The sequence below is a fragment of the Artemia franciscana genome, chromosome 13 (assembly GCF_032884065.1).
Source record: "Artemia franciscana chromosome 13, ASM3288406v1, whole genome shotgun sequence".
Classification (NCBI taxonomy): domain Eukaryota; kingdom Metazoa; phylum Arthropoda; class Branchiopoda; order Anostraca; family Artemiidae; genus Artemia; species Artemia franciscana.
The window spans coordinates 28,641,440-28,654,108 of record NC_088875.1 but is presented as its reverse complement, the minus strand read 5'-3'; the positions used below and the strand labels follow the sequence as shown (position 1 = coordinate 28,654,108).

The 12,669-nt window shown below is 35.0% G+C and overlaps 2 protein-coding genes across 2 annotated transcripts in view; one reads left to right on the top strand and one right to left on the bottom strand.

Annotated features, from left to right (window-relative positions):
* The window catches only part of LOC136034766 (dynein heavy chain, cytoplasmic-like), a gene marked incomplete in the record, with an annotated part of 269,617 nt that overhangs the window by 162,800 nt on the left and 94,148 nt on the right, over positions 1-12,669 (bottom strand). Inside the window, 1 exon segment of the mRNA XM_065716167.1 lies at positions 1,416-1,625. Within this exon segment, the coding sequence (XP_065572239.1) occupies positions 1,416-1,625 (210 nt within the window).
* The window catches only part of LOC136034765 (uncharacterized), a 4,384-nt gene continuing 81 nt past the window's right edge, over positions 8,367-12,669 (top strand). Inside the window, exons 1-3 of the mRNA XM_065716166.1 lie at positions 8,367-8,507; positions 9,428-9,549; positions 12,114-12,669. The exon at positions 12,114-12,669 is cut by the window's right edge and continues 81 nt beyond it. Of these exons, the coding sequence (XP_065572238.1) occupies positions 9,450-9,549; positions 12,114-12,643 (630 nt within the window). The 5' untranslated portion in view covers positions 8,367-8,507; positions 9,428-9,449 and the 3' untranslated portion in view covers positions 12,644-12,669. The remainder of the gene's footprint in view (positions 8,508-9,427; positions 9,550-12,113) is intronic.

Below are 12,669 nucleotides of genomic sequence, written 5' to 3'. Positions count from 1 at the left end.
ATTTTACTATTATGCCGTCTAGCTGCATCTTTCAGATCCTCGGCAATTTTATCGATGGCCTCCACTTCAGACCACCTCAGTTCATATTTTAATACTTTCTCCCCTTTCTTTAAATTCCTTTTGTTTTCATATGATCTATCACTCAGATAATTCTTGTACAAACTCCTCCTACTCACTATTGAACACAAAGCTTTTTTTCCTAGACTTTGCTTTTGCTGGTAGTTACCTTGAAAATCGACTATTTTGCCTTAAACTTATGTCTTCGTCTTGTTCATGGTGATCGGGTCCGAATCATCATTTTTTTTTTTTTTTTTTTTTTTTTTTTTTTTTTTTTTTTTTTTTTTTTTTTTTTTTTTTTTTTTTTTTTTATACATCCTTTTTCAAAAGTTACTTTCAAAATAAGTTTATAATTGGTATCTATTTCAACTATTAATTTTGGCTCGAACTATATTTAATTGATCTATGGTTTAATTTTGCGTTTTTAGCGCTGGCTTTTTACATGTGATTTATTCAAAAATTTGATCAGACGTTTAGGTTATGAAGCGTCTGCCCGTTATAAAATTTTCTTTATTTCTGTTTTAAACTATATAATTCTATTCTCGAAAAACTTTTCGCTAATATACTCTAGGTCACTACGGCACGGATTTCCAAAAATACAATTCTTTCTATACCAAGCGGGAAAATCAAATCATCAAGAGATTCCTCCTGATGAGTCGTTGGTGCGTATCTAAAGCATAAGAATATTACTATGCAGCTAACAAAACGCAACCAAAAGACTGTTAAAAAATCAACTACAATTAAATGATTGAGACACAGGTACTAATTGTATTCCTTCACAATACCACTTGTCATTGATCCACCAATATTTCCAGTCAATAAATTCTTCAATTGTTCTGCACGACTTTTCGGGTGTAGTAAATATTTAAGACATAGAACATTGATGCAAGAAGTAAAAATAATAAACGGATAAGCATTACCGGGGCTTAATCTCAGAAACATAAGAGAATTAAAGCAAAAGAAAAGACGATTTTAAAGTACAACTAATCATTAATAACGAGTTTTGCCAAAAATTGAATGGCTGAAAAACTACTGAATTTATAGAACAAGCATAAGTTTGTCAAGCATGGAGTCTTAACGTTGTAAAACTTGAAAGAGGTCGGCAGCTATGCATTTTTAAGGTTGTAATTTCTTCGTGAAATTTGAGCTCCTTAATGTCTTTAACACTTCAAAGTTCTCTTTAGGATAACGTTAGTGTTATTGATTCCTTTTGTGCTAAAAAAAATTTTCTATTACTAAAAACCATCTAATAATAAGAGTCATTATATTAAGTAAATCGATGGAGTGTCATATTTTACAATGTATTTTGGAATAAACCAGGAAATTATCTAACTTTCAAACTCAAGACAAAAACAAACCTGTTTGATGAACTCTTCGAGCGCCATCTCTCCTTGGGCCATAATAATAACATCCTTGAAAATCATTTCGTGGCGCTGGAGATCAATGTCCCAAACCTGACCGAGAGTCAGATCTGACAGTATCCACTGAACTCCCAATTGCTTCATTAGCTGCTTCCAATGACGCTCTTTCAACGAATCAGACTTCAGCTCGGTAATCAGCATGTTAACCTGAAATTTAGTTATCGTTTCTTTAATATACCTGCAGACATGGAGGAGACCAATTCCTTTTCCCTTCTAAAAAAAAAAAAAAAAAAAAAAAAAAACAACCAGACGTATTTCAGGAAGAAAAACAAAGACAAGGTATTATTACATTAGATCAAACAAGAAAGGCAGACAAGGCATAAAAATCTCTACTTGTTTCAGGAGCATAAGTTCCTTTAGAGTTACAAGAAAAACACTCATATACTGGCCTAGAGTTTAGAAAACTTCAGCACTTACTGTCATCAGTGTTTAGAAGCAAATTATACGTTATCGCATAATTTGAACCTCATCATCTTCACAAATAGCTTCACTATTATTTAAACATCGGCCAAAACATAATTAACCTCTGTATGACAATAATACTCTTAAAATAACCAAATTCAAGTTTTTGGCACTTCGATTGATAGGAACCCTTTGCCATCACAAAAATAACACCAGAGATTGTGTTGATTCTGTTAGTATTTTAAGCAAATCTTATTTTAAAGGTATTAAAGAAGAGACTATGTTTCATCACTACTTGTGAGTACATTACAGCTACATTTACTAAGTCAGATGTAAAAGAGATCAGGTGCATGGATTCAGAAAGGTCAATTACGTATGAGGCACTGGCATAAGAGTGATTAGCAACAAATCTGTAATAATTTCCACCAAGGCCTGATTTATGCTTCCAAATCATTTGTATTGTGGGGTAAACAGTGGTAGAAACTATGACTTTTTAATACGTTAATGTTCACCCACCCTTCCGCGGGGTTAGAAGCACTCTTTTGAAGCGTAAGCAATGATCGGTGAGGCAGCCATGATAAATTGTCGGCATGTTTTCAAAGGTATCGGTTTCTTATTTAGCGATGACACCCAAAGTAGCTATAACACCCTTATAAATACTAAACCAAAGCGACTGCCACGATAAATGGACTGGTTGAATGTCTTGTCGGTGCAATGCACTAGGGAGCCGAAGTCCTTATAAGCATTAAATTGCTAAAGACGTCTGATGAAAAGTGAGATGATTCGGATGGCTATCATATATCCCCGCATAACTCATGGGATAAGATGTGTAGATAATACCCCAAAGCTGGGCGTAGAAGGTTATATCTAAGATTAATTTTCCAATCTGATGTGAAATACTACTCCATGGCTCGTATATAAAATCAAATTACTTATAAAGCTGGATAAGATATTCTACTAAGGATATAATTGTCTAGTTCCAGCCATACCTTCTAAAAGTAAAACATACAGATTTTTAACAAAAAAAAAACATTACATGCTTGCTTTGAAAGTCCGAACTGAGACCATCAGCTCCTCCAGTGACAAAATTCAATTATTGCAAGCCTGTGTTCGTTTCCTGGTCTGTTTTTTTTTTTAAAGTTCGGCAATTACAGGGGGAGGGGAGTTAGAGACCAGAGGAAAAGCTATAATCTTCACTTTTCTCAGATAACTGACCTAAAAAAGTCCTAGCGGTAGTCGTAAAAATAGTTAGGTGATCATGTCGATCCAAGCGTAAAACACGAAATTGACGATATTTTAAGAGAAACTGTGTTGCAAAAAAGGAATATAAATTGCGAGTTGGTTAATCTTACAATAAAATCAAGCTATGCTCGAGAACAAGGAGCTTTGGATTATAATGATAGCTTTTATTTTGCATCGAAACGACTGCTTTGACTTCAAAACGGCATGTCTTCTTCTTCTGTGGCCTAAACATTACTTCTTTGCTAGTAAGAAGTCTTCAAACAAACACTATGACCGGATGAAAAATTATCTAACTAATACCAGGGTATGGTTTATCCCTAGCCTCTACAGAAAAACAATATTTTATTAAGTATATAACTTTACGAAGTTCGAAAGCCTTTAATGACTTGCATCAGCCACCTTAAGCACAAACGTAACTTTGAAAAGTTAAGAGTGTATATTTTAATGATTTCCCAGTAAAAAAAAAAAGAAAAAAAAAGAAAAAAAAAGAAAAAAAACGAAAAAAAAAGAAAAAAAAGGAGAAAACTAAGGCAGCATTCCCAATTAGATAAAAATAAAAAGAACTGTAACTTTGAAATGAGCAATAGCTGTTATATTAAACGCTACACAATGACTTGGGTTCACATAAGAAAAAAATAATAATCCATTTTTGAAATCTTGAGGTCAGAAAACACTTATCATTGACGTTTCATTTTATGCAACTCCCGAAAAAAGGAAACTGATTATTTCCGTGAAGATAAAAAATCCTTAAAAGATCAGATCTTTTCCCTAGTCAGAAGCCCTAACTTTAGCATATTTTCCAGATTTTCCTTCCCCAGGAACCAGTGTAGAATTTAAATAAAAAAAAACAAGTTTTTTTTAACTGAAAATAAGGAGCGACATTAAAACTTAAAACGAACAGAAATTACCCCGTGTATGAAAGGGGATGTTCCTTCCTCAACGCTCCGCTCTTTACGCTAAAGTTTGACTCTTTCTCTCAATTCTACTTTATAAAACAGTAAATAACTTTACCGTGAAGAGCAGGACATTGAGGAGGGAACAGCCCCTTCCATACACGGAGTAGTTTTTGTTCGTTTTAAGTTTTAATGTCGCTCCTTACTTTCAGTTAAAACAAGAGCTAAGAGCTCGTATGGCACTTGTGACGAGGCAAAAAGAGCTAAGAGCCAAGAACTCATATGGTATGAGCTCTAACAAAATTCTAAGAATCAATAGATTGATTTAAAAGGAAAATCAGAGGCTTAATGCCGGTAAGGATTTAAAATAAGAGCTCTGAGTCACGATGTCCTTCTAAATATCAAAATTCATTAAGATCTGATCACTCACTCGTAAGTTACAAATACTTCATTTTTTCTAATTTTTCCTCTCCCTTTAGTCCCCCAGATGGTCGAATCTGGGAAAACGACTTTATCAAGTTAATTTGTGCAGCTCCCTGACACGCCTACCAATTTTCATCGTCCTAGCACGTCCAGAAGCACCAAACTCGCCAAATCACTGAGCGCCTCCCCCCAACTCCCACAAAGAGAGTGAATCCAGTACGGTTACGTCAATCACGTATCAAGGACATTTGCTTATTCTATTCACCAAGCTCCATCCCGATTCCTCCACTCCAAGTGTTTTCCAAGATTTCCCCCTCCAACTCCCCCCAATGTCAAAAGAACTGGTCGGGATTTAAAATAAGAGCTCTGAGACATGAATTCCTTCTAAATATCAAATTTCATTAAGTTCCCCCCAACTCCCCCTAATGACACAGGATCTGGCCGAAATTTAAAATCAGAGCTTTAAAGCCCAAGATCCTTCTAAATATCAAATTTCATTAAGACCTGGTCACCCTTTCGTAAGTTACAAATACCTCATTTTTCCAAATAACCCCCCTCCCCTCCTCAGCTCCACCAAAGAGAGAAGAACTGGTCCGGTTATGTCAGTCACGTATCTTAGACAGGTTTTTATTCTTTCCATCCAGTTTAATCCTGATCTCTCCGCTTTGAGTATTTTCTAAGATTTCCGGTCCCCCCAACCCAACTGCCCCCCCAGTGACGCTGGATCCGGTTGAGATTTAAAATAAGAGATCTGAGTTACGAGGTCCTTCTAAATATGAAGTTTCATCACTCCTTCGTAAGCTAAAATTACGTCATTTTTTCTAATTTTTCAGAATTATCCCCCCCCCCGATAAAGCAGATCCGTTCCAATCACGTATCTAAGACTTCTGCTTATTTTTCCCACCAAGTTTCATCCCCATCCTCCAATCTAAGCGTTTTCCATGATTTTAGCCCCCCCCCCCGCAAACTCCCCCCAATGTCACCAGATCCGGTCGGGATTTAAAATAAGAGCTTTGAGATACGACATCCTTCTAAATATCAAATTTCATTGAGATCCGATCACCCGTTTGTAAGTTAAAAATACCTCATTTTTTTCTAATTTTTCAAAATTAATCCCCCTCCCCAACTACACCAAAGAGAGCGGATACGTTTCGATTATGTCAATCATATATCTAGGACTTGTACTTATCTTTATCACCAAGTTTCATCCCGATCCCTCCACTCTAAGTGTTTTCCAAGATTTTAGGTTTCCTCCTCCCAACTCCCCCCTCCAATGTCATCAGATCCGGTCGAGATTTAAAATAAAAGCTCTGAGACACAATATCCTTCCAAACATTAAATTTCATTAAGATCTGATCAACCGTTCGTAAGTTAAAAATACTTCATTTTTTCTATTTTTTCCAAATTAACAGGCCCCCCACTCCCCCCCCCCCAGATGGTCAAATCTGGAAAACGACTATTTCTAATTTAATCTGGTCCGGTCCCTGATATGCCTGCCAAATTTCATCGTCCTAGCTTACCTAGAAGTGCCTAAAGTAGCAAAACCGGGACCGACAGACCGACAGAATTTGCGATTGCTATATGTCACTTGGTTAATACCAAGTGCCATGAAAATTTGTTTGTTTTTTATTTAATTTCTGAACATTTTTGAATTAATGCATGTTTGATTTTGGCTCTCCGCAAATGAATAATTAAAACGAAATTTGCGCATTATTTTTTTTTTTGCTAAATGGCTTTCTCTTAGTTTTGATCATACAATTTTGAGAAAAAGGGTGGGAGAGGAGGCCTAGTTGCCCTCCAATTTTTCGGTTACTTAAAAAGGCAACCAAATTTCTTAATTTTTAACGAACGTTTTTATTAGTAAAAATTATACGTAGTTTACAAATTAACTTATGCAACGAACTTCTATATTCGTATATTTTTATTATATATATGAGGGGGTTTGCTTCCTCGCTAATACCCCGCTCTTTACACTAAAGCTTTAATTTTGTCCCAGTTCTTTAAGATTGGCCCCTGAATCACAAAGGCTGTAGAATAAATAGTTGAAATTACTAAAAATACTTTAGCGTAAAGAGCGAGGTATTTAGGAAGAGATGAACCCCCCATATGCGTAATAATCTCTGTTTGTTTGAAGTTTTAACGCTGGCCCTTTCTTACAGTGGAAAAAACTTTTTCATATTTATTTTTTCATTGTTTTTTTTTGATAAATAATCCTAGAAAATCCTGCGCCCCCTCCATGGAATTTCTCTTCTCCCACGGCAAATTCCTCCAAGAGAAGATCCTCCCGCGTAGCCCCCTCCCCTCAACCCCCCCCCCCCAACCAAAAATCCCCCTGAAAAGGTCTGTACACTTCCAAATAACCATTACTGTATGTAAACGCTGGTCAAAGTTTTTAACTTGCAGCCCCTCCCCCGGGGAATTTGGGGGAGTAAGTCAGCTCCAAAGACATAGTTATTATGTTTTTCGACTATGCTGAAGAAAATGGCTATCTCAAAATTCTGATCCGTTGACTTTGGGAAAACAATGAGCGTGGGAGGGGGCCTAGATGCCCTCCATTTTTTGGGTCATCTAAAAAGGGCACTAGAACTTTTAATTTCCGTTAGAATGAGGCATCTCGTGACATTCAAGGACCACTTGGTCGATACAATCACCCTTGGAAAAACAACAACAAAACAAACAAACAAAGTAACATGCACCCATGATCGGTCTTCTGGAGAAAAATACTAAGTTCCACATTTTTGTAGATAAGAGCTTGAAACTTTTACAGTAGGGTTCTCTGATACGCTGAATACGACGATGTGGTTTTCGTTAAAATCGTATGACTTTTAGGGGATGTTTCCCCCTGTTTTCCAAAACAAGGCAAATTTTCTCAGGCTCGTAACTTTTGATGAGTAAGACTAAATTTGATGAAACTTGTATATTTAAAATCAGCATAAAAATCCAATTCTTTTGATGTATCTATTAGTATCAAAATTCCTTTTTTTAGAGTTTCGTTTACTAATGAGCCGGGTCGCTCCTTACTACAGTTCGTCACCATGAATTGTTTGATGATTTCTGTTGCCATTTATTTGCAATTATATTTTAAATCGAGAATAAAACCGTATTATATAGGCTATAAGAAATTTAAGTGTCAGAGGATTTTGTGGAAGATAATAAACGGAATGGACACAATCAAAACTTTCAGCCTTTATTTATGTTGGGTTATCCTGTTCAAAGATCGCAAGCAAGATTTTGAGGAGGAGGCGTGGACAGTGTTTACAATTAAATACATAGAACATAGAACCAAGTCATATGAATTTGTTTCAAAGAAACGCATACCCAATAACCCTTGCCGTGCACATGTACCTGATTGAATAAATCCTGAAGAAAAAGTTATATCATTAATGCAAATTAAACTGCAAATTAATAGTTAGGAGAAAAAAAACAATAGGCTGTCATTTCGTATGTCAATTTGAAACACATTAACATTACTCATGGGACTGTCAGTGGATGTTTTTTCTTCTTCTTGGCCTTCAAGGGTTTGTCATATAAATGTGATGGAAATATTACATTGGCGGAAAACTAGAATCTTTGGTCGTCGGTTTTCACCGATTCTGGCTTCTACGTGAAGCCTTAACTTCAGTCCTCGAATGTATAAATTAAGGTGTAATATTTTCTGGGAAGAATTTTCCAACAACTGAAAAGATTAAACAAAATTGTTTCCAATGAAACATTTCTTTTTGTATTTTCTCTTCTCATCAGTTACAAAATAGCGGAAATGATGCCGTTCTTATAAAATTTTAACCGTGATATTATTACAGCTTATTTAATCTTTTTAGAATTAAAAATAGAATTTGCCACTAAGACCAGTCTTAATAAAACAATTGATAAAGACCAATAGCGTAATATGGTCTTATTGTGTCGTCAGCAATGCCATGAATTAGCTAATGAAAGAGTAAACAATAGATATAACTAATTTCAGATTTTAACTAATAATATAATACATTGTCAAATGTAATCCTTGTTTAGCCACAGTGTGTAAATAGGAACAGAAAAGAAGAACGGTAGCAAGTGCGAACACCAGCTCCAAGTAAGAAAATAGTTATACAATTGAATTTTAATTCTTTTTCTTGTTGAATATTTTCAGACCGATCAAGTTTTATGGATACAACTTTTACATGTTTGAGACATCACAAAACTTTATCAGCCTTATTCGTTTGACAGAGGCAGCCAAATCATGTTTAGAAAATCTTTTAAGCAGTTTATATAAATTTAGGTACTTGAACTTTCTTTTCTTTTTCATTCTATTAGAAGAACTACAATTGCGTTGTTTTTTACTATGTTCTTTCTTATACTTAGTTGAACTATTCAAAGGGATTGCTATTACTGGAGGAGGAATATAAATAAGCAAAAAAAGCAAAAAGAGAAAAGTTGAGAGATATTCCTAAAATGAATAAGCCTTTAAGCCTCTTTCCTGACACGATGAAAATTAATGCGATTCAAAATTTACGAGGAACAAAATTCGCTCATATAACACAGCAAACTTAAAACGAACAAAAATGAGCACCAATAGGTTGGTCATTTGCACTTTACTGTAACTAAATAGATTGTTTAAATTAATAGTTTTATTTAGTTGGTTCTTTTCTCAATCTTTTTGAAAGTTTAAGTCTCTGAATGATCAAGATTTATGAATATACTTAAGTCGAAAAAAATACAAGCTGATCTTATGGGCAATACTAAGGGACTCCACGGTCATGCAATTGCGCATGCCAAAATATTTGTTCTGTCCTTACTTTAACAATGTATAACATATCCACCTTTCTAATAAATTATATATATGAAGTAACTCTTATAAACGGGTACTTTGAATACTTAAGGCCCCATTGACTACAGGGATCGTGTTGTCCTCGAAGACTCATTTCCTTGAAACTTTAACTCGCTTCAAACGAGACTTCTATCGACTTTCTAAAACCAACTTTAGTTTTCAGGTAATTATGTTGTTCTTTTCAGGATTTCCTGCCAATCAACGGCTATGTCTTACAAAGTATTTTTTTGCACCTATTTCTGCAAAAAGCTATGCCGCTCCCGTCTATCAACCAGGATTCGCCTGCTGAATTCTGGCAATGAACAGTGTAAGCATATCTTAATTTTCAAATCCTTGCTACAGCAATATATATATATATATATATATATATATATATATATATATATATATATATATATATATATATATATATATATATATATATATATGTGTGTGTGTGTGTGTGTTTGTGTGTGTGTATAACCGTAAATGTCGGCAAATAGATGAATGTCCGAAATACCTTTTTTTTTCTCCTTGGATTTAGTCAGTGTTGCCGGTCAACTTTTTCAATTTAATGCAAGGTTTGATGATAACAGTTAGATTAGATTCAGTTTGCTTAGGTAAGGTTAGGTTTTTAACCCATTTCAGATATTTAGAGCCAAATTCAACCAAACCTACCGTAATCTAACTTAAACTAACCTAAACTAACAGAATCTAACATAACTTCAACTTTTACCATCATAGCTTGCATAACACTGAAAAAGCTGACTCGCAACGCTAATTGAATCCAAGCAGAGAAAAAGCAATTTCGGACATTCACCGGTGAATATATATATATATATAATATATATATATATATATATATATATATATATATATATATATATATATATATATATATATATATATATAGAGAGAGAGAGAGAGAGAGAGACCTTGGTTTTGAAATTTCTAAGCCTGCTAGTGTCTGTACCAAAAAGATAAGTAGCTTAAAGTTTTTTGAGCAAAGTCTCATTGGTTTTATTTACCCGACAAGCAATTTATAACCTAGTCCCTGCATTTTTGATTTTTCGGTTATTCTCTGACAAACCACAACAAATGTGACAAATCTCATCCGAACACTATGCAGCTCCATAACTCTCCCCCCTTAATTCCAGCTTTTTGGTAGAGGGTTAGGAATATTACACCTTGTTTGAGGCGATACCACACACAACTTTTCAGTCTGTGGGATTTAACGACCAAAGTGCCTCAAACACCCATCAAAACAGACTGCTTAGCAGAACGGTAGATGTTGCACCTTATCTGAACTGGAATCGTGCAACAATTTTCGGTTTGTAGGGTTAGAGGACCAAGACAGATTTGTTTCCCTTTCAACGACGAAATATGACCAAATTTCTGCTTTTGCAATCTCAGTTATACTTTGGAATGGATAGCTAGTCCTAGTTGGAAAGTTACCGAGCCACTTCGGGGTCTATAAAAGCCCTTTTTTTCTTTTTACTACTCGAAGCAGATATTTTGGCTAAATGGCTAGGCAACTGTACAGCAAATTCAAACTGCTCCCTCGTAAGAAGCAACAGGCTCAACTGTCTAGTTTTCTGCTAGAACTATAAGCACATGTTTGCAAAATTTTGAGATTGATTGCTTCTTTCTGCTTATCAAATATTTTTGATAAGCTGACCATTACGCTAAATTATACAAGTTATTCATACTATCATAGCATTTAGTAGATTATTCTTAGTATACATTATTTCATAATATCACAAATGATCTGCAACATTGGAACTTATAACAATGCAGTATTAACTTTTTTTATCTTATCATCACCTCAAGTTTCAAAGAATCTCGTTAGCAGGCTATAAAATACGATTTATGTTTTTGGGTAACAATCGGCTTTTAAACCATGTTCATCTTCAGCGATGGTGTGCATGCACTTGACGCAAAGAATCATTTCCTTTTGTCTCTATTTTGGAGATGACTTGGAGAATGCAACTGATTTCGGATGCACGCTTATTCTAAAGCTAATAAAAGTCGTACCAGAAACAACAATGCTCTTGCTTCCTTATAAATCAAAATTTTTGAGGGGTTTTGTGTTTTTGGGCAAAATAACACAACATTAGATTATATACATAACCCCATCTTAAAAGTATTATCATTAATTGGGTATCAGGAAATAAAGAATAAAGTTGGTCTTAAACATGACGGCGTATTCTGACGCGGTCGACTTTAAGGAAAGTGTCACTTTATGCAAAGAAAAATTGCTGAGACACATCAATTTAGAAGCAAATTACAGCTTTGTCCACCGCAACACATTAGTCAGAGGAGTCGATCGAAAGCGCCTATAATTTTTCGCATTGTTTAGGCAACGTATATCTAGTATACATTATTACCTAATCCATGCCAAGAATAGTTCAATATTTATGTTTAAGTAGTGGCGGTTCTAGCCATGAGGGAAGCTGCTCCTTCCTCCCATTTTTCTGACATCTGACATTCAATTCCTTTTATTTTTTACACTCCTATGGTCTATTTTGCCCTCCCCCCTGATTATGAGGACTAGAGCCGCTACTGCATATATAAAATGTTTCGCCCATTTTTTTTAGCTAATGCAAGGTCTTAGCTTTTTAGCTAAACACATATTTAACTTTCAAAAGTTCATAGTAATTTAACTCAATTCCCAAATCTTATATTCACCCATCAAGTTATAAACATGAGGAAATTTGTACATTTTATAAAAAGGGCAAAATCTTGATGAACATCACACCGTCAAATGTAAAATATCCCTCAAAGCGGAATAACATCTATGAACACTTTTAAATAATACATTTTAGGAAGCTGCTTTTGAACTTATTGTTTTGTTTTTGGCCTACTATTGGTAACTACTGTAACTATTTTCAGGCTTTGACTTTTATGAAGTGTTGCAAGACATCTCCCACACTGACGAAACTTTAAACCCAACTTCCTCTACAAATTTCAGCGATTGTCATACATCCCAGAATCAGTGGGAAACATGGCCAGAAGACCTTCAATTATACTCAACAGCCCCAACAATCAACGTAACACATTCCCATGTCAATGAAAACTTAAATCTAGATATGTCAAATTGCTATCCGCCTTCATATGCATTAATAGAACCTGAGGAACAAGTAAATAATCCTCGGCCAAACAATGTCACTTCGAAACAACAAGGGAAATCGTCAATGTGCAGCAAAAACAGACTTGAACAAATAAAGAGACCAGTACCAATCGATAGAGCTCAAATGAAGATAAAACGAAATAGAGAAGCTGTTAAACGACACAGAGAAAAAAGTCAGAAGGAACTTAAAGATTTGCGCGAAGAGGTCAAGAAGCTAAGGAAATTAAACATGGAGCTTCAAATGAAGTGGATGGAGAGCAGACAATCTTGCAAATGCATGCAGTACATATAAGGATGAAGACTTGAAAAAAAAAATAT